Source organism: Olea europaea, chromosome 18 (genome assembly GCF_002742605.1).
Source record: "Olea europaea var. sylvestris chromosome 18, O_europaea_v1, whole genome shotgun sequence".
Taxonomy (NCBI): Eukaryota; Viridiplantae; Streptophyta; class Magnoliopsida; order Lamiales; family Oleaceae; genus Olea; species Olea europaea.
Genome location: NC_036254.1, coordinates 1,647,536 through 1,668,136, shown reverse-complemented (window position 1 = coordinate 1,668,136; position 20,601 = coordinate 1,647,536). Strand labels below are relative to the sequence as shown.

The 20,601-nt window shown below is 34.5% G+C and overlaps 1 protein-coding gene across 2 annotated transcripts in view; it reads right to left on the bottom strand.

Moving 5' to 3' along the window:
* The window catches only part of LOC111367107 (callose synthase 10), a 38,107-nt gene that overhangs the window by 1,278 nt on the left and 16,228 nt on the right, over positions 1 to 20,601 (bottom strand). For both annotated transcript variants that reach the window (XM_022987822.1, XM_022987823.1), the window contains 40 exons: positions 20,254 to 20,371; positions 19,387 to 19,515; positions 18,961 to 19,037; positions 18,800 to 18,881; positions 18,535 to 18,627; positions 18,334 to 18,436; positions 18,088 to 18,211; positions 17,815 to 18,001; positions 17,684 to 17,736; positions 16,750 to 16,810; positions 16,561 to 16,642; positions 16,206 to 16,255; positions 15,314 to 15,400; positions 15,050 to 15,135; positions 14,921 to 14,948; positions 14,270 to 14,367; positions 14,067 to 14,148; positions 13,809 to 13,969; positions 13,567 to 13,687; positions 12,196 to 12,293; positions 12,034 to 12,124; positions 11,796 to 11,956; positions 11,594 to 11,703; positions 10,382 to 10,513; positions 10,167 to 10,235; positions 9,912 to 10,083; positions 8,334 to 8,451; positions 7,294 to 7,413; positions 5,984 to 6,099; positions 5,810 to 5,893; positions 5,480 to 5,592; positions 3,721 to 3,773; positions 3,468 to 3,644; positions 3,321 to 3,368; positions 2,428 to 2,586; positions 2,067 to 2,180; positions 1,888 to 1,976; positions 1,632 to 1,790; positions 1,369 to 1,471; positions 905 to 1,024 (listed from right to left, as the gene is read on the bottom strand). In XM_022987822.1, the coding sequence (XP_022843590.1) occupies positions 905 to 1,024; positions 1,369 to 1,471; positions 1,632 to 1,790; positions 1,888 to 1,976; positions 2,067 to 2,180; positions 2,428 to 2,586; positions 3,321 to 3,368; positions 3,468 to 3,644; positions 3,721 to 3,773; positions 5,480 to 5,592; positions 5,810 to 5,893; positions 5,984 to 6,099; positions 7,294 to 7,413; positions 8,334 to 8,451; positions 9,912 to 10,083; positions 10,167 to 10,235; positions 10,382 to 10,513; positions 11,594 to 11,703; positions 11,796 to 11,956; positions 12,034 to 12,124; positions 12,196 to 12,293; positions 13,567 to 13,687; positions 13,809 to 13,969; positions 14,067 to 14,148; positions 14,270 to 14,367; positions 14,921 to 14,948; positions 15,050 to 15,135; positions 15,314 to 15,400; positions 16,206 to 16,255; positions 16,561 to 16,642; positions 16,750 to 16,810; positions 17,684 to 17,736; positions 17,815 to 18,001; positions 18,088 to 18,211; positions 18,334 to 18,436; positions 18,535 to 18,627; positions 18,800 to 18,881; positions 18,961 to 19,037; positions 19,387 to 19,515; positions 20,254 to 20,371 (4,228 nt within the window). The remainder of the gene's footprint in view (positions 1 to 904; positions 1,025 to 1,368; positions 1,472 to 1,631; positions 1,791 to 1,887; positions 1,977 to 2,066; positions 2,181 to 2,427; positions 2,587 to 3,320; positions 3,369 to 3,467; positions 3,645 to 3,720; positions 3,774 to 5,479; positions 5,593 to 5,809; positions 5,894 to 5,983; positions 6,100 to 7,293; positions 7,414 to 8,333; positions 8,452 to 9,911; positions 10,084 to 10,166; positions 10,236 to 10,381; positions 10,514 to 11,593; positions 11,704 to 11,795; positions 11,957 to 12,033; positions 12,125 to 12,195; positions 12,294 to 13,566; positions 13,688 to 13,808; positions 13,970 to 14,066; positions 14,149 to 14,269; positions 14,368 to 14,920; positions 14,949 to 15,049; positions 15,136 to 15,313; positions 15,401 to 16,205; positions 16,256 to 16,560; positions 16,643 to 16,749; positions 16,811 to 17,683; positions 17,737 to 17,814; positions 18,002 to 18,087; positions 18,212 to 18,333; positions 18,437 to 18,534; positions 18,628 to 18,799; positions 18,882 to 18,960; positions 19,038 to 19,386; positions 19,516 to 20,253; positions 20,372 to 20,601) is intronic.

Below are 20,601 nucleotides of genomic sequence, written 5' to 3'. Positions count from 1 at the left end.
AATAAATAATTTAACAAAACCATCATAATTTTGATTCCTGCATATGTATCGTTTGATTAATTCTCATTAAACACTTGGAACAAATAGCAGGCACCAACTCTTGCACGTGGAGCAGTGTCCCCATTACAATTTAATAAGGTAGTGATAAATGAATCTTGTAAAATGGCATTAAATAGTGCTTCGTTTAGATACAGATGATCATTCCAAATTAAAAACCTCGGATAAGTTTGTATACCAGAAATTGGAAAGAAGAAAAACTGATGGGACTGCAACCATAGATCATGTGAAAACATTCATCTCCATTTTTTTCTGATAATAAAAGGACTATTTGGGCCAACTTACGCGCACCTCGACTAATCCCACGAAGTCCTAAAGTATACAATCGGGTACTCACCTCAGTGCCCCTGAGGGGACTCGAACTGGTGACCATTGAGGAACAAACCCAAGGAAAAGGGAAAAGAAAATATCTTTCAAATCACAAACGAATCTTGATATTTGTTCTTGTATCATACTCATCCAAAAAGGAACAACTCAAAAATTCTGTTCCTAAATTTTATGACCCTCATTTCCCTGCGAAGATTTTCAGCCACTCAAATATCACATTGAAATAGCACTTAAGCTATGACAATTTTCTTTAAATATAGACAAGTTCATCATTATCATCACCCCAGAGAAAGGTGGGGGCATAAAGGATAAACGTTTCTATTAAGAAAATTTAACACCTGTGCCTGATATATAGAACGGGACAGGTTGGGCCTGCCGCATCAGTTGTCAACAAGATTTAGCAACATTTATATTCATAGCATCAAGATTCAGTCAAAACAATATAAATGAAACACCAAATTAAAATAAAGAATGAGAAAAAGAACATTCAGCCATAAAAACAGGAAAATGGATAGTATACCGCAAGTGATGTGTTCTTTCCAGTAAGATGGAGTTTGTATACAATGCCATACTGAAATATCAAAAATCTCAAGCTCAAAATCGTTTCAAGTATCCGCCCTCTCAGCGTTTGGATATGCATCTGTAGAAGAGAGAAACAACAATGAGAGACAGGAGAGAGGCTGCTAAGAAACTAAACAAATTGGCTATAAATCGGAAAGCAATCAATAAAGGGAAAAAAAACAAAAAACCACCCCTATCATGGTTTGCATGTATTAAGATTCGTAGCTTTTCAAAAGAAATAAGGACCTAATGAAATGCTAAGACGGTGATTCAAGCCTATTCATTGTGCATCCTATTAGCTTCCACATCATTCCAAAGCTTATTGCTCTTTAGAGGAATGGTGGGAAGTGTTACGCTAATATGTAAATTAGACGATATATCACTATCAGTTATGATATTACTCCCACAATCCTAGAAGCAAACCTGTTCTTCATCCCACCAAGACTCCCAACTGTTCTCCCCTTTAATACCAACTCCACCTTTGTACATTAGCCAATTGGTCCAATCATCAAAATCCTCCACCGTCCTGCACATTGCAAGCTAAAGTTGTAACAACAGCATGAAAAGATAAGCATGTAGCAGGACTACATTCACTGAGAATGAGCATGAATTGCATTATGCAGAAAACTAGTAAACAAGGGGACAAACTAAATCGAACAACATTTTCTGGTAAAGCTTCAACTTACTTTTGCCATTCGAATCCAGAGGGATTGAAGATATAAGGTGCAAAGAGCCAAGAGATGACCATAAACCAACTACTCAGAGTTAACAGAACAAAGGAGACAGCACCTCCTCTTGTGTACCCATATGCAATGTAAACGATAAGAAGCAATGCAACTTCCATTCTGTAGGGCAAATAATGATAGCCAATGAATATATACAACACTACAACATGCATTTTTCAAGCACGAGCATTTAATTGACTGAACAAAAATAACTCACGCCTTGACAAAATGGCTCCTCGAATAGAGCCTATAATTATCAGCAAACTTGATGTGACGGACAACAAAACCTCTTCCAGTTGCTCGATACTGGAGAAATATGATCAACATCAGATATGACCAATTATGCCGTGCAATATATCAATACCCAATAGAGCCGAACAGTCAAGTAGAAGATACCTTTGCACCTCCATGAAGGATAGTACGCCCAAAATAATGAGTTCTAGTCCCTAATGAGAATGTAAAGAATACAGAGCAAAGCTGGAATTGCATCGTGATGAAACTGAAAACAGCCTGCAAATTTGTAAGATTGTGGAACATGAGCATAACTCAAAGAAACATTATAACTTTAATGCACGGAACAGCTAACATACTAGCAATTTACATATTTGATGTAAATATCTGGCAACCTAAAGCATTTCTGATCACACAACAAATAGAATAAAATATGAAGTGACAGGACAGTCTTACTTATCCAGTAAGAAATGGTCGACATAATAAGGGCAATAGCTTCTGAAGAAAGAAAATTAAACGAACAAACCTTCAGCAAGCCCTGTTCAAGTATGAAGCCCATAACCATGGGAACTGCAGTGAAAACTCCAATCTGGACCAAAAATTGCGCATTAAGAACTGCGTCTAATGCAGTGTTACCCAACAGTCTAGCTTCCCGAGAAATTCCTTGATCAAGTCCAGAAAATGCCTGAAGAAAGTAAAAGGAAATGGTTGATAGATTGATAAATGATGTACCAATGAATTTCATAATAGGCCAACAGATGATAAAAGAAGTACGCCAATACCACATCCTCACATACTGAGAAGAAACTTACAACAGAACAGTTAATAAACAAGGTTCTATTTTTTAAACATAAATTTAAAATAAAAGTCGACCGGAAGATTAAATGTTTACGGACTTTTTTTCTTACATACTAAAAACTTCATATAGCAATGAGAAGGGAGAAAAGATGACAGCTCAAACAGGGAGAATAATAACCCTTTACCCATTTCCTGGACGTGCTCCTGTGAGTTTTCTTTTGTAATTATTATATCAGACAATTTCTTTCATGCAAAGGAAAGGTCATAATTTCATAAAAGAAAAAATCTAACTATACTACTTGTGCTTAAGATCCATATTCTAACTAAAATTTGAACATAAATTATTGTGATTAGGATTTCCACTTGTGGCGCCCATTACAAAGGAAAGAAGGGGATGGGGGTCCTTCAAAACATTTAGCCTTGAACAATCCCAATTCAGTGTTGTGTCCCCATTAGCAGTAAAAGTTGGGCCAAACCATATACCAAATAACCGCCAAGAGTATTTTTTCCTCAAGAATATGCTATGCAAATGATGGCTTTCTAATTGTCTACATCACAAAAACAACTCCAGCAGCTTGTATGGCTCTGGGGAAATAGAAGGAAATTAAAATTAAAACTTACCAGATATGCTCGTCCATACAAGAAAATATATACCGTAAGAACCGTCATCTGCGATAGAAAAAGGAGATTAACAGACAATTTTACGAAATACAGACAACAATAACGAACTTGTTCAATAAACAACAAATGGAAAAGGAATATTTATACCATTGTACAAACATAGTAACCAACAGTCGTAAAAAAGAAAGATAGCATTCTGAAGAAATCAAAAAGTTGTCCAATCCTGTACACATCCCTGCTCAAAACTTGCTCTCCATTTCCTCCAGCCACTTTGCCTTCAAACAATGCAATTTGGTTCAACCCAACATCTCTTCCCTTTCCAACCTAATGGAAAGAGCAGGCTATAAGCATTCTAAGGCATATCCTTTGTCTAATATATTTAAGTTTAAATTGAGCAAACCTGAATATATTCGTGGTGAGTGATATTACCCTGCCTCAGCGTAGAATTGAACCCTGCATATTCAGACAAAACAATGCACAAAACTAATAAATATGCTGGATAACAGAGTTAAGAAATAGTCGAAAGAGAGCATAAAAATGACTAATATTGCAGACAGGTAAATTAACCACTACACAACAGATGCCAAATGCAGCTGTTTAAATGACAAAAACAAATGATTGTTTTGGTAGAGTTGGATAGATTTGTATCAGTAAGAACAGAAAAAAGGTGCAAACATGTTATAGTATCGATAGAATGACATATGCGCACATTATTTCTTGTAATGAAAAATCATAAGGAAAGATATCAGAGTGAGGTAGGTAATAGTTAGAGTAAACATGTGCATAAAAATTAGTTACAGTATCTGTATTGACTTCACTTTCCTGTAAAAGCTAGTGATTCTGCTTATTTTATAAAAGAAAACTGAGTGTTATTATGTTAATTAGTTCCAGTAAATGTTATTTATTCCCCCCACTGTAATTCAAATAAATAGTTCTGCAACATATTCTGATCACTTCAAGTACTATATATCACCTTGGGAAACAATTTCCTAAATCTCACATTGCAAAATGCTCTAATTGTGTTAGGGCGCACCATTTAAGTCTACTTCATGATATTCTGGAAACGCCTTCAAAATTCTTCTAAGCTAATATGATGGGAAGACGAATGCAGAGGTTTTCATTAATTATTCTTTGATTTTAATTTAAGCACTTGTTTGAACCCCATTTTGGGGGGAAAATGCATTTTTGACTAGTGTATTAATGGGAATGTGTGTTTAAAAAATAAAGAGAAAAGTTTTAGATTTGCGTATAATATTATTTTATTGAAGAATGTGTGGTTGAGATAATGTCAAAACACTGTTTAAGAATGCATTTTTTTTTCCACGGAATACGGCTCAAACAAGGGCTAAGTAATTGCATGAGTGTTTTATTCTTTTATTCCATGACAGTGTTATGTTATAAATATCACACCTACTCAAACTCGTCATATTTGAGAAACTTCACTGGCATACACAATCCATACTGAGTTTTAGATCACACATTTAGTTCCTATCCCAAATTGAATAAGCAGACAACAAGGCAAGAGAAATGCACAACTAAGTCTAAAAGGTGACTTCTTAGAATTTTAGCACTCAAGTATGCTGTAATCTATACGACAGTCCAGTTTTAATCGAAAAAAGAAATTCCTTCAACAGAATTAGACAAAAACTGCTATGTAAAAAGAATAGAAACAAAGATAGTACATTCTGGGATTTCTAGTAGCTGTGTTGAGATTTTGTTTAGGAAATATCTTTTGTTCAAATCTAGTAAAAGGAATACCATTTGAAATACTAAATTTTGCCCGATACTTAAGGTACCAATTGTGATTTATTTAGCTTCCGGATTTTACTTCAGCATACATCCTTTTTCATTATTATGTTGTGAATTATTTACTATCGAACTCATCCACCTCAAACTGTATCCACTTAGGATTCAGCATGGGGCGTGACCAAGAACCACAAAAAAGAAGCCATCATTGTTGATAAATCAAACATGCTATTCAGAAAGAAATCCATGTTTCAATATTAACACCCAATTTCTCAACATAATTTGAAAAAAATTCAATTCTGCAAAGTCACTCCAGCAATATGAGCAACAAGCTGCTATTAATTTTCCCAATACGAAAACACTGCAGTTTAAGAAGGAATCATCAATAAATTAAACACTCCTATGAAAAATACCTGCATAAATGTCTTCACTAATATTGATAACACGTGATGCTTTACTGATTCCACCTCGAGTGATGTGGAAAATTCGGTCAAAGACATCCGGATGTCCATAATGCATACGGACTCTGCAAGATATTAATTAATACAATCAGACACTTCCCACAAAAGAACTCAAGTTTTTCCATCGAATATTGGAAGAGACGAGTGATCACCCAATGAATAAACAAAACTGCATCAGAAATATAAACATTTCCAGGATAAAACAGGTGAATTGGTATATATAGGGAAGCAAATATAAAACAATTTTTTTCACAATATTCTCTTCCAAATCAGACTACTTACTTGAGAGGCTTTGCCAAAACCCGTTGACCCAAGGTCACAAAACTAGTCTCTTGGTTAGACATGAACCAAGCCAAGGAGGAAACACTGCAGCGATTTTGACACCAACTTATTAACAGGAGATCATGATAGAAATAAAAGTTACACTTTTCGAGAAGAGTAGAGAAGTCATTCAACCTTCCTGTAAATACATGCTCCCTTACTCCAAGAATAGTGGGAGGCCTGAGACCATGTTTTCCTCGAAATTCTTCAAGGAGATTTCTCATTTTCATTGCCTCCTCAAGGTAGTTATCCTGGATGGCACAAACATATAGATAACAGACTACAAGAAAGGATTTATAAACTCAGGCAGCAACAACACAATGGCATGATATTTCAAAGAACAGAAGAATAAACAAAAGCATGCAGCAGACTTGATGATTACTTGATGTCCCATAAAATTTGCTATTCCAGAAGACTAGCGTCGAAATTATGATATTTACTAGAGGCAGTCAAATTTCCAATCATTTTATTTACTTGCAAGGTTCAAATGGACATCGTAAATGCATCAAGTCTATTTTGGTATATTATTCGAGGCAACAACATAATTTTCAGCGAACAACATTCTTCTTCCTAGAAACCAAAAGCTACTTCTAGTTAGATCAAAAATCTGTATGCTTAGCACTGTCCAAACGTGCAAGGAAGCTCTACATTCTGGTTATATATATCTAGCCAAACTCATTGCTCCCAACAATTCCGTTATAGTTTTATTTCCACAATGATGAGCTAGAACTGAACTCTATCCCAATACTGACGTGAAGGCAGGGATCCTCTTCTAGAAATCCAAAAAACATGCAAAAATAGAATAAAGAACATCGATTGATCTTAACCTGAACTAGGTGAAAGCACATATTGCAGATTCAAAAACCATACAAGGAATATATTTCAAACAAACAGCAGAATCTGTTGTTTTTAAAATGTAATAATTGATCTTAGATAACTTTCAAATTTGTCCAACCAATGAGAGATTAGCAAGCTCCATTCCACAAAAACTATATAGAATGTTACATGAATGTTAAGATCTGAAGTTCACATGATAAGAAAGTGCCTAAATACAGAATTTTAAATTTATCATGCCACTGGGAGTTTGTTCTTGAAATGCAAAATAAAAACAGGTATTGAACACGAAACAAAAGAGTTTTATATATGCTTAAATTTGCGAAGAATGTAGCAACTGAACCGAAAGATTAGCTGAGCTTTGAAGCATCATTCTTTAAGACAACAACCATCACTTAATCCAGGAAAGATTAGCTGAGCTATGGGAGCGTATCGAAACGTTAACAAAGAAGTGTACACAAAAAACAAAATAATAATAATAATAATTAAAATAATACTAATTGACTATTTCAAGTTCTAAATTCCAATCATCAGTGCTACATAGCAAAAACATCTAATGATTAAAAAAGAGAACGCATACACAGGTTCAAATATAACAGAATGTTTTTCACCTGGTTCATATCAATTGTTTGAACAGCTTCTCCACGAGTGAAAACTATTGCATGGTTTTGGTTCTCAGGTTTCCCTTCTCCAAGTTTAGGGTCTCCAGGAAGTTTTATCGAATATATTTCCTGCACAGAAAAGGTACCTATTAAGTTCAGAACAAACATAACAAAGCTAGAATCACAAAAGTTGACACTTGCTAACTGTTTCTTAAAGGATAAAAACTTCCCTCAGCAAATGCATTAATGTACCACAGGAAGCAAAGGAAATAAAGAGAGAATAATCAAATTCAATCAAGTAATTATTTTCAAGCATTTGCTAAAATGGAAACGAGGAAAGCTTGATTGACATTTTTTCTGCTAGTGTGTTTGTTGAAGTTATAAATCAGCTACAGAACCCAACATAAAGTTGGTAATTAGCATAATATTAGTATAGCCGTCCAATCTAGATAAGAGGCCGATTGAGTTCTACTTTCACCTTGAGCCTGGATGATAAGCAGCTTGGCTTGGCTTGGCTTAATTGCATCTTAGTGTGTATCAGCACAACTAGTCCTGAATATACCAATGATACAAATACATATGGAAATACAGAGGTAAACCGTCCTGTAACTTGTAAATGAGGCGATAATCCACTATTTCCAACCTAGAATGCAAATCAATTTTTTCTTGGTTCTGAGATTTAGAGCTCAGATGTGACAAAAGGCAATCAGAAAAAGAAATCCAAAAAAGATATAGGAGTAAATTCATAAATTCTTTCTAGCTGTAAGATTTAAGCTATATAAGTTCAATTTAGGGGGTGGGGGGTGGGGTGGAATTCAGCTTGCAAATTGGATTAGCAGATTGTACAGAAGACAAAAACGGGAAGCATCAACTACAAGATATATTATCTCAAATTATGAGTTGTAAGGCTTCTTTCACATACATTATCATTAAAAAATTTCAAATTCATATTTAACACAGGTAACAATCCTGAACAGAAAATCCAAAGAAATTTTCAACTGCACCAAATGAATAAACAAAAGTGGAGCATCAATCACCAAATCCTCTACCTGGTCCTTCCCATGTGCATCCGCTTTGACAAGCTTCGAGTAAAACTCCTTAGTCACCTTTCCATCAGCTGCACCACTCTCTTCCACATGTATAAAAGCAACCCGAAGTGCCTCGTTCCTGATAATAAACGAAGAAAAAGCAGAATGTGAGCTCCACTACGGGTAATGGTCAACTACGCAGCACGGTCACGCAACCCAACCATATGAACAAACAAGTGATTTTCAAAAGAGTAGGACATAGACAAGTCGACTGCAATTATTTGAAATTGTACCTTTACATATTATATCTTTAATTTTATACTTTTTATTTTTTAATGAAATCAATACTTGGTGTAGTTTTGAATTTTATTAAGATGAGTAGCTCTTTGTTAGATTAAAATTACCATTGAATAATACTATGCCCTGTTTGAGCTCCAATTTTTAAAACTCAGTTTTGTCCAAACTCATTTTCAACCACACATTCTCCAAACAAAAGAATTTTGCATGTAAACCCAAAACGTTCACATACGTTTTAACTACACATTCTCCAATAAGATCACTTTTTACAAAATCTAATCTCAAAAAATGTGGCTCAAACATGGGCTATATATTACTAATGTCAGAGAGAAAAATGCATATAGTACGGGTAAAACATGTCTTAGAATGTCTGTGAAGTGTTGACACTTCATAGGCAGTCAATTATATAGTTGAACGACATGAGCAAATCTTTCCAGTATTTAGAATCAAATTCCCATTTTCTATTTTGTCCGTCATTCTTCCTTTTTTTCCCGATTTCTTTTTGGAAGAATAATCAGAATCCCAGAGAGAATAATCTCTTTCAGAGTTCTCAAAACAACTAGGGAGAAGAACCCAGAGAGGTTGATGCAAGAGCAGTAATCAATAACCCTATGATACATGGATGTTTCCCATCCTTCGCCTCTTCCTGTACGAAAATAATATCAGATTCTTACCTTCAATCATCTCAATCTAAGGATTAATTTCCAAGTATGAAATATAGTTGCCTATTGGATTTCTGAAAAGAAAGGTACTTATGAGACACCAGCCTGCATAAAAATTCGCCCAAGACCATCAACATCATCACTTATCACTTGTTAGTGGGTTTTGAGAAGAAGCAGAGAGGGAAAGATTTGCTGCAGAGAAAGCAAGAAATGCACACCAAAAACCCCTTGATTCTGTGAATACCCAAGGATGGGAACCAAAGATATAATGATTCTCTAAGAAAATACCATGAAGTATTGAGAAAGATCTCAATTTTATTCAGTAATCAACCAAGAAATCGGCAAAGCTATATTGAGATTTTAAATAGTAAAAGCTAGAAAGAGAAACCTAACCTTGCAGAAGAGAGATTTGTCCCAAGATAATTAAAGTGCAGGAAATAAAAGATTAAATAAGAATAAAATAAAATAAAGAAAAATTGGCCCCTTAGTGTGGTATTTTCGGACTTCATCAAGAATAAAGGAAGGAGATGTTATTGTGTTAAAGTGACAGAAATGACAAAAACAAAAATCTGGGGAAAAACAATGAACCCATCAGTACCATATACTGGATATTAATTAGCAATCAGTGTCAGCAACACACCTTTGTAGCAGCAGCGCAATATCAGCCGCCTCAGGAGCTTTCCGCTGCTTTTGTTGCCCATAAATTTGGCAGGAAACTACATAAGTGAACTTTATATCTGCTTGAGCACGTGCTTCATGTGACAGCTCGAAACCTTGAGTTGTGGGAAAACTTGTCTCAGGATAGACACTCTCTGCAAGCAAAAGGTATAAATATATAAGCATTTTTGCGGTTTTCTAAAAATCTCAATGGTCTAACATAGGAAAAAAGCATTACCTCCTAGCAATCTCCTTTCCAAGTAACTCTGCAGCATTAGAGCCCTTCTATAATACATCATGCCACGAACTACATAAAACCCAAAACACACTATCAAAAGCAATACAAAGAGGACATGGCAGATCCCCAATGGTTTGTTGTAAACAAATGTTATCAAAGCTAAAACTTTATCCAGTCAACAATAAAAGCATAATAAGAATAGAGACAAATTAAACCTGTCCTAGCTAAAGTTTGTCCTCTGTAAGATACCCAAAATCGCAGCTCCAAAGCACCAGTAGAACTTTCTTGAAGTTCATCCTCCCCACTATCCTTTTGGTCAATTCGTTCCAAAAAATTCTCCCATTCATCTGAAATAGGAAAAAAAAAATGCAAATGATGACACAGGCAAAAAAAAAACTACATCCCGGGCCAGCATAAAGTTTTCAACTTTATATAAGCACATTTTTATAAAATCAACAGCAAAAAGAATGTGTAAGTTTACCGCACATACTCAACAAACTAGATTAGTTATAAACTATAACAAACAAGAAGAATATGCAATGTCTACCATTTGGGCTAAATTCATGCCATTCAACATTGACGCTTGAAATGATAAAGATATAAACTTAAAATTTTAGTTAGTTTCTTTTATCCTTTTGAAGAGGTTAGTTTTAAGCTCGCAGGCAAAAACCCTGTCAGACATTATGCCCCTCTGGACCTCATAATGCATCTGAAGTAATGGCTTTCTCAGCAAGAAACATAGATCCAACCAGCATTCACATTTTTCCAAGCACAAGTGAAGAGCAAAAACTCACACTGAAAATAACACTTAAGTGGTAATTGGACCAGGGAATAAAGTAAAATAACAGGCAGGCTGAATGTGATTGACTAGCAGAGCAGCTGCACACATTTTCCATCTCCACAGGAATAGTCACTGTTAGAATGAATAAATTTTTGAAATTACAATTGGCGAACTAACTAGTCTAACAGCAACGTTTCTGAGATCTGACAAAAACGTAACTGAAATCTCTCGAAGGGTTTGAAGTGTTTGCCCAGTCACTTCAACAGAAACAGATACCACAAGAGCGGTAAAAGTACCCACAACACCTTTCTGCATGTGGGTAAGTGTAAACAGAAAATAATCATTTAGACAAAACTTGTTTCACTAATAGCAAATGCCTGAAAAGCATTTGCCTAACAAGGTCTAGCAGGTAAAAAAGAAAAATACTGCCAAGCAAAAGAATAAAAACCATCTATGCAAACACTTCCAAGTATTGAGATAAAAAATTCCTGGATGTATGTACACTGATAAACATATATTCAAAGGAACAATCAATTTGATAGGCATACTTAGCAATGCCTCAATGATATGCAGAAAAATGTAAAATACAAACCACCGAAAATAAGCAAACGATGAGATACAACAATCAATCAAAGATGAGGGATACCCGGAAATATTTTTTGGAGATAGAAAAGAGTTGATATTCCATCCTCATTTTCAACCCGCAACTCAGAGTTACTGTAAAGCACTGTCTCGCTATAGTATGGAGTGAAGACACTATCCAAAACAAATACAGAGAATGGATAACAAACTTTTAGAGAATTATAGTGAAAACATGAGATCAATCACGACAACAAGTAATAATATACCAGAATGGTATCATTTCGCAGACTGGCTTTGCTGGTGGCATGTCCATAAACAATGAGTTTGTGAAAAACTCCAACCTTCTTCTTGCTTCTAGATTCTTTGGTATATTAGCTGCAGAATCCTTTACAGTAAGAAGTAGATGCAACCTCTTCACTTGCTCCTTCTGTTTCCAGTAAAAGGATTAGACAGCAGTAGCAACCATATCAAGTTTGAAATAAAATTAACATCTAGTAAGCTTACAATTTCAGGATCCTTCGGCCACTCTATCCTAGAAAAGAGGCGCCCCTCATTTCTTGCTCTCGCCAATATATTCCATGTATCAAGCTGCTCCCTGGGAATACAAATTAATTATGTCACACTACTATCTAGCTCGTATGAGCAAAAATTGTCTATTCAATTTACCTCAAATCAGGTGACAGCAGCTCATGTGTGACAACATCATATAAATCAAACACAGCATTAGCAGCACCTTTTGCAAGTCCAGGAGTTTCTTTTTGCGTCTGACACAATATACAAATTATTACACTGACAAATGGAAATGAAGATATGAACATGGCATTTATCATGAATTATACTTGTTATACAAATATTGCATGCTTTCATCAAGTTTCAAGTTGCAGAAAAAATAATGTCAAAGAATAATATAAGAACAAGCTATTTTGCTGTATTGAATCCAATTCAAGAATTTTGTAATCTATGCAGACTAATGAGACAAACAAAACTAACAATAGGATAAAAAAAGAAGGAAAAGAATGAAACATAAAGCCAGAGTACCAAATGGTAGCATCAGCAAGACCAAGTTAAATAATGAAACAGGCTAAGAGAAACCCTTCAGCCTGAATGAGGAGTTTACTTGAAGTAGCATAATTAGACAAGGAAATTATGTCCTAATGCTACATCCATCGGAGAAAAAAGTAATAATAAAAGGAAGCTAAGCATATTGAAAAATACTCTTATAGGGTAAAGCACGAGAAGCGAAACTGACTGTAGCATAAAAAATTACACATGCAAAACAGCAAACGCCAAATGATATAAATTCTAGAATCTAAGCCCTCGTTTTGGGCTCCATTTTAATGTGCTTTTGAGGAAAATGTATTTTGGAATACAGATTATTTTATTTTATTTTTATTTATATATATTTTTTTAAGAATATCTAGTTAAACACTAAGGAAAAATTTTGGATTTACATGTAATATTATTTTATCAGAGAATGAGTGGTTAAAAAGAGGAGAGGGAAAAATGTATTTTCGATAAAATGGAGCCCAAACAAGGGCTAAATGTCTCTTTATTTTCAATACGAGGAAATTCCAAAAATATTTCAATGTTCCCAATTTTTCATCAGACTTTAGAGCTTCAAGCATAACAAATTACATGGTAAAGATTTACAAGGACTACCGATATTTTCAACGCTTCAAAAGAAAAATAAAGTACTGAAGATTAGTTGTTGAATATAAATCATAAACAATGTAAATGTGCATAACCTAGACAACCAAGTGATATTGCAAAATCAATTCACAGGAAGAAACAAAGTCTCATATCTTTTCACCATTCATCTTCCTCTCTTTTATCTTTTCATTCAATTCACTAGATTCCTACTTCATTTTCATCTTTCAAAGTGAAATATAGGTCAGGGGCAATCCAGTTGTCGAAACTCCTCAACTGACATATCCAGTCACATTTCAAGAAGCGACAGTATAAATTTCTCGGAAATGAGAATCAGATTACTATTATTAAAATGATTAGCAGTTCGGATCGATCAAAGAAAGATTTTACCAGTAGCCCAGTCAAAGCTGTAAATCTTGACAGCACTACTGGAAGCTTTTTAAGAGACAGAGTAATGACAAGTGACCGCTCTGATATGCTGCTGTTGATCTCACGAAATATTCTTTCAACCCTGTTGTGAAAGAAATAAGCACAAAGAAGTTGACATCAGAACAGAACATCTTGTCTTTCCTAAAAAGAAATATAGGACAGCAAAACTTTATTCCTTTATTCAGAGAGTAAAAACATCATACCAAAGTCTCCCTTCTCCATCAACTAAAGAGTGCAAAATTTTTTCTATGCTGTAGTAACACTCCCGAACGGCATATGCCATGTACTCATCCTTGCTAATTCTGCTCCAAAGATCCTCTTGCGTGTCTTTACAATCCAAAGCTAAATCTACGGCCAACAAGATCTGCAAAATAAGATTTGTCAGTAACACAAAATTATATGGAACAAACACCGAATTCTTCAGGCAATCAAGACAAGAAGAAAAGTTAACGATGAAGTACCTTACTGCAAAGAAGAAAAAGTGGCCACTGGACTAATGTCAGACTTCCAGCATTGCTCGGCATAGAAAGCAAGTCCATCTCCCTTAAAAGTGATTGAAGAAGAAGCACAAAATAGAAGCAACAAGAATGTTCAGCAAAGGGAAGGGAAGCAAAGGGAAAAACAATAATCAACCAAGTGCCTCCTGGCAGTCCTGGCCTTTTACCTGTTACTAATATAATCTTCTTCACGCAAACATTTGATGATCTCATTCCAAAAGGGGGAAAAGAAGGCTGCATAGGTCTTGTTATTGTCATGAGAAGTCTGGGAACCAAGCATCATTGCAATCAGAAAAAACAAATATATATGTGTGTGTGTGTGTGTAATAATAATAATAATAATAATAACAGTATGTTTACCAATAACAAACACTACTCACAAGTAAAAGGACAGATATACATATAAAGGTGAAATTGTTGTATTTATCATTGGAAAAATTTAAATTATATTTATGCATGCTAATGCTAATCCGTCAAACATATTTATCATTGCAATAATTTGAATTATATTTATGCTGAGCTATCTTGTGTACTAATGATAATCCATCACGCACAAATAAATCATTGTCACATTCTCATGAGACAACAATGGTACTCTGTCCAAAATAGTTCAGCACATTAAAGATCAACTACAGCCATGCAAGAAGTTGGAAAAGCCAAATACATGTCTGCAAGTGTATTTTTAAAACCCCACACCAAAACAAGGAAAACAAATTACCAGCAAACTAAACAAAATCATTGACTTCGATATACGAATATGGCACCAGAGAAGATTCAACATAAAAGATAACAGGTAAAGGTCCCAAGAATTAACTAACCTGTGATGATTGTCTATCAAAACGCAGCCTACAAACCATGATTATTAACATGTCAGTGGAATGGTAATAAATAATGATACCACTATAACACATCCACCAATATATAACTAATTGATTCCATATATTAACCTTCTAATCTGCGGTGAAACAAGGTTCTTGACAAAGGCTTCCGGAAAGCTCTCAAAACGTTTATGGACCATTTCAATTGAACGAATCTGCAAAAAGAATTATTCAAAGCAAACAAGCAATAGAGTTACCAATGTCAGTAAAATATAGAGATTAAATTAGCATCAGTAAACTAGTACTTACATAGAAAGCGCACTACTTCAATAGATTTCAAAACAAATAAAAATGAATGAATTAATTATAGCAGATATAGAATCATATTGATACCTCCCCTAGGCGAGCCCTAGCACCCATCACAGCGCCATAAATTGCAGATAAGAGTGTATACCATATGTGAATGTCCATAATATAAATCTGTAGTCTCAGATAGATGTGGAGAGAGAAATATCAATCAAAATAGACAATAAAATAAAACACTAATTACATAATGAAATTGTAAAATGGTGGGGAAAAGCGGGATTCTATGTGCCAGTTCATGAACATCAATATTCATTTGGTATAGAAAGCCTTATTGACAGCCTTGAGGAGAAAGATATCTTCCCAATAAATGTCCAGGAAACGGTCAATCTTTAGTTGTCAGGCAGCCAGGATCACTAGAAGTCTTATAGACACCCAGTATTTGGAGTTCAATGTCTTCTACGAAGCTAATGACTAATCTAAAGCAGTCCACCAAATCAGTTAGTGGACCACGAAGAAGTGCCCATTTATGCATATGCTGGAAAATTAACTTCAGTGAAACATTAAAGCGTTTTAAGGATGTTTTAGACATGGAACTCGTGTTGATGAGATGGAATGTACTTTATAGAGAATACGAATTTCCAGGGTTTAGACTTATCAAAAAAAAGAAATTTCCAGGGTTTAGGGTTAAGAATTACACAGTGCAGCTTACATGAGTTGTTAAACCTGCCTATCATTGACACTTTTAATTTTCCATCAACTAAAAGATAGTAGTTACGGACTAAAGAGCGAAACAAAATTTTTTTATACATGTATCTGAGTAGCCAAGTACACATGTATTTATCAGTTTCAACTGACATGTATATGCCGCCAGGGAGTTCTGGTAAAACACTAACAAATTCTACACTAAAAGTCTTTGTTTTCAACAGACCAATTCTATACTGCACCAAGATGCATGAGGCAAATAGATACAAATACTCACAGCCACAACAGGCGCCCACAGACTAACTATAGTCAACACATTGTTATTGTCTGCAGCAAAGAAGTAACAAGAAAGCATCAGATTTGACACGAGGTCACTAAATAATCTAAAGAAAAACAAAGCAACAAAGTAAGTGTATAAATTTTCCTTCGAGCGAAAGGTCAGAGAGCAGGAACTCTATCTTTTAAGCTTCTACTCTAATCTTTTAGTGAGATGTGTAATAGCATATTACTTCTGCATGTGAGTACAGAAATACTGTACAAAAAATTGTCGAAATTTTTGTCAAAGTAACCTCCAGGTTTTGAAACTTTTCAAAACTAATGGTAAAAGAAACATAGAAAGTAAATAAACTAACTCTTTGATATGAGATCATGCCATGAGTACGTCAATGATGGAAGTTCAACAATTATGTTGGTCGGCTCAACTAATGGTTTAATCTGCATTAATTACCATTACTAATATTACTGTTTCTGATTGAACAGAGAAGGTTAATGCTATATATAACAATAAAAATTATGTTTAATAATAATATATCGTGACTTGCCTGAAGAAAGTAGGCAAATGTGAATTTGCAAACGAGGATCACCAACCAGAAGAACACATAGCTGCAGTAATGGAAAGTAATAATGAAAATATCAAATAGTTACTGTGGCAGTAGGAATACATCAACATAAGATTGCTAAAAATACAACTCAGTCAGTTCAAATTCAAGCAACTAGATAACACAATAAGATTTTCAAAGTCTACTGGAACATATATCAGTACGTTGAAAAGGGTCACATCATATGTAACAATTCAATAAATTGTATAAGATACATGTTTACAACACACAGTTTGTTAATCATTTATTCATTTTCCTTGTTCCTATTGCTTTAAACTTTTACCAGCTTCATTCACAAGTGATTAGCAATTCTAAGCAACTTGAGACGATGAATACGAAATTATGATTCACCAACATGCATTACTGCGTGTGTGAGCACGCTGGTCTACAATACATTTAGCAGATAATAATTATGATTTCAAATTGAAATGCCCATTACTGGTACTGAAATATCTCAAGTTTTTAATCATGCTTAGATACATCCAATGTGAACAAACAAATATAATTGAGAAAACAAACAAAATGAAGATAATCTCCTGGCCTCTCATGTATCATTCATAAAGTGTTAATGGGCAATATTCTTTATAATTGAATGAAAACATAAAGAAAGCATTAAAGAGAAACAATTAAATATTATGCTTCTCAAGCTTAGAATAAATATATTCTCAATCAACATTTCAAAGAACAATGCTTGATAATCTTGTTAGCATCTCCTCAAAATAAAATTCCTTTCAGGTTATATTTACTGGAATAAACAATAACCATGCGAAACATGAGAAGTTCCATCTAAGACAAATAAAAACAGGCATAAACCTACTCTCAAGAATTATTCAGTTGAACGGAACACCACAATCTTTTCAAGAAAATGAAATCAAACCTCATATAGTCGGTAGTCTTTTCGACAAGACCTCTGCCGACAAAATATCGTTCCTGAAAACAATCACAAAATTTACCAAATGTAAACTTCAAAAATGATAATGGACACAATGCAGAACAAGAAGAATATACCTGATAAATCCACTTGAAAAATTGGAGAAATGATTGATCAGACATTTCAGAGAGTCGATGACATGCCGGGAATTTAAGAAGAAAGGCGAAAACTAAGCGTAAACCAGCATATACACCCAACACAAGGACATAAATTCGAAAATAGAATGAATCTGAGGTGTTCTTATTCCTTTCCTCCAAAACTTTCCTGAAACTCATTGTGTTATCATGTTATAAACTACATTAGATGCTAATCCATTATGATACAAATGAAATGAAGAGAATAAAACTTACATATAGACATAGAGCACGAAAATGGAACTCAATCCACACCAAAAGAACCTAATAACAAGCCTTGATATGGCCATGCATCTCATAGTAGTGTAAGCCCCAAACAGTAGGACAACATCCAAACAACCTAAATAAGAAGCAACAAGACAAAGTGAACTAAAACAAAGAAGGAGGCAGAATATGGAATTATGAAATAAGTAATCAGACAAGGTAGCAAAAAGAGGATGATGCAGCAGATAAACAGCTTACTCTCCACAAAATTCATGACAGCAAACGTCGGGCCAATGCTAAGCAGTGTTTTGAAAGTATTGAGATTAAGTTCTCCATGGTTGAAAGCAATGATAGCAAGAGCCTGAAAATCAGATAGATGTGAAGAAGAGGTTAACTGCATACAGAACAGCATAATATCTGACATTTGATATAGAGCAATAAATAGAAACAAACATTTACCTGAAACATTACAATCAAAAAGATCCACATACGGTGAAAGCTTCGATATAAGTGAAGAAAAGTCCGATGCTCAACAAATGAACTCTTACCAGTCTGTCATGTATAAGGAACAAAAGGAAAGCTTCAAGTTTCATAAACCATTTATCAGATTCAACATCCAACAATGTGTATTCAGAAAGATGAACATCTTATGAACTATAACAAATTAGTAATCACCATACAATTGAATATGAATATATAGAAAGAAACCATAATCAAAACCAACCCTTCTTCCTTTTCTAGGAGGCTTCCGCAGAAATGATGAATCCTTTTTCATAGGCCAACCCAAATCAAAGCAACCAGGTGTCCTACAACGTTCAAACAGAGTTACAAGACAACAAAATATTCCACAAAAGCAAAAAATAGTAGCAAATTTAATTAACTGACCAGAAATATTCGTTAAAGTCGTCATAATTCCTCCACTCTGAGTGGGCAGCTTTCCCATTATTGTTCCTGGCAGCTTCCTGGATACACATAAATCACTGAGAGACAGGCAACAAAGAAAAAGAAAGTAATATTGAGGATTAAAGTCAGCTTTAGAAGTTTTAAGGAGAAATTTTTGCAAGTTGTAAAGTCAGTTAAATCCATGTAATAGCAGGAAAACTCAAATACAGAAGTAGAAGACTGACTTGGCACTTTTTACTCAAACTAAAGTGAAAACAAAGCAAAGGAGCATGAGGATAAATCCATAAGCATTTTATATTACGATGCACTTCGTATTTGAAGTGTTAAGGAAGGCATGATAAAATTTTAGTCACTACAGTTCATAAAATTGTCAGAGATTCGGAAATACATAAATAGAAAGGTACTCACTGCTGCCATTGTCTCATATATGGGACATATGATTTGTTTTAGAAAGGAGGTAGGACCATTTTCAGTTGTACAACTTGCAGCGTGACTAGCCTCCCCACGATCCAAAATTGCATCTAAATCCCTTGCCATCTGAACAAGAAATGTTAACATCAACAGCAAAAGGATTGAACAAAAAATATCTAAACATCCTGCAAATTCCACACCCACCAAAAAAAAACATAAAAGATACTAAGCCAGAGGGAATCAGATAAAATGCATTGACAACTTGATCAATTAGCAATTCCATTTATGACATTAAGTAAATCAGCTCTGGAATTGGCAAAAAACCAAGGACAAAAAATTTGAAAACTACTTCAGGAAGTCATGATATTAAATTTTAGATATTTAGAATAGCACTCTGATATTTGATTAAATTTGTTAAAAGCTCGCATAGATAGATTACGATCTGCCGTGAAAACCTTCAAAGATATCCCAAGACCGAAGGGGACGGCAAAGATAAACATCAGTCTCCCCTGGCTTTTTTTTTGAAGTATCAATGATAACAAGTTCATTAATTTTCTTTCTTAATAAAAAGACGATCATTCTTTTAATATTATCCACCCATAACGGCAATATTCAAGCCATAAAGCTAGCTAATCAAGTTCCCATCATTCTTCATAGCAAGCTTTGCACTTAGCAACTTGTATTTTACTTTAATCTCAGAACTATTGGCAATAAAATCAATAAAGAAGGACATACAAAAGTCGGAACATGTGAAAATTAAAAGATTGATGTATCAAAAAGAAAGATTTGTAAAAGAACTCCAAATAAAAAAATTCAAACTAATCCATAAACAGGACATAAAGTGCTAAAAACCCATAGACTTACACGGTGGAAGATATAGCATAGACATTCAGGAAGAAAACGGACATTGGCAGCTTCACCCCATATACAGAAGTACAGAGAAATTAGAAAAAGCCTTCTTTCCCTGTTAATAGCTTCCAAACTGTTAAGACAGATTCCAAAAGATAATTAGGGTCCGTTTGATTGCAAAAAAGGAATTTGGGTGGAAAAAAACGAATGTCAGGGAATTGAATTGCCTAAAAATTGTTTTACTCAAAATTGTAAATTATTGTGTTTGATTAGTATGATTTTCCACGTGGAAAATATTGAAATAAAAGTGGTTTTGATGTTCGTTTAACTTTGTTTTATATGAAAATTGTCAATTAAAGGGAT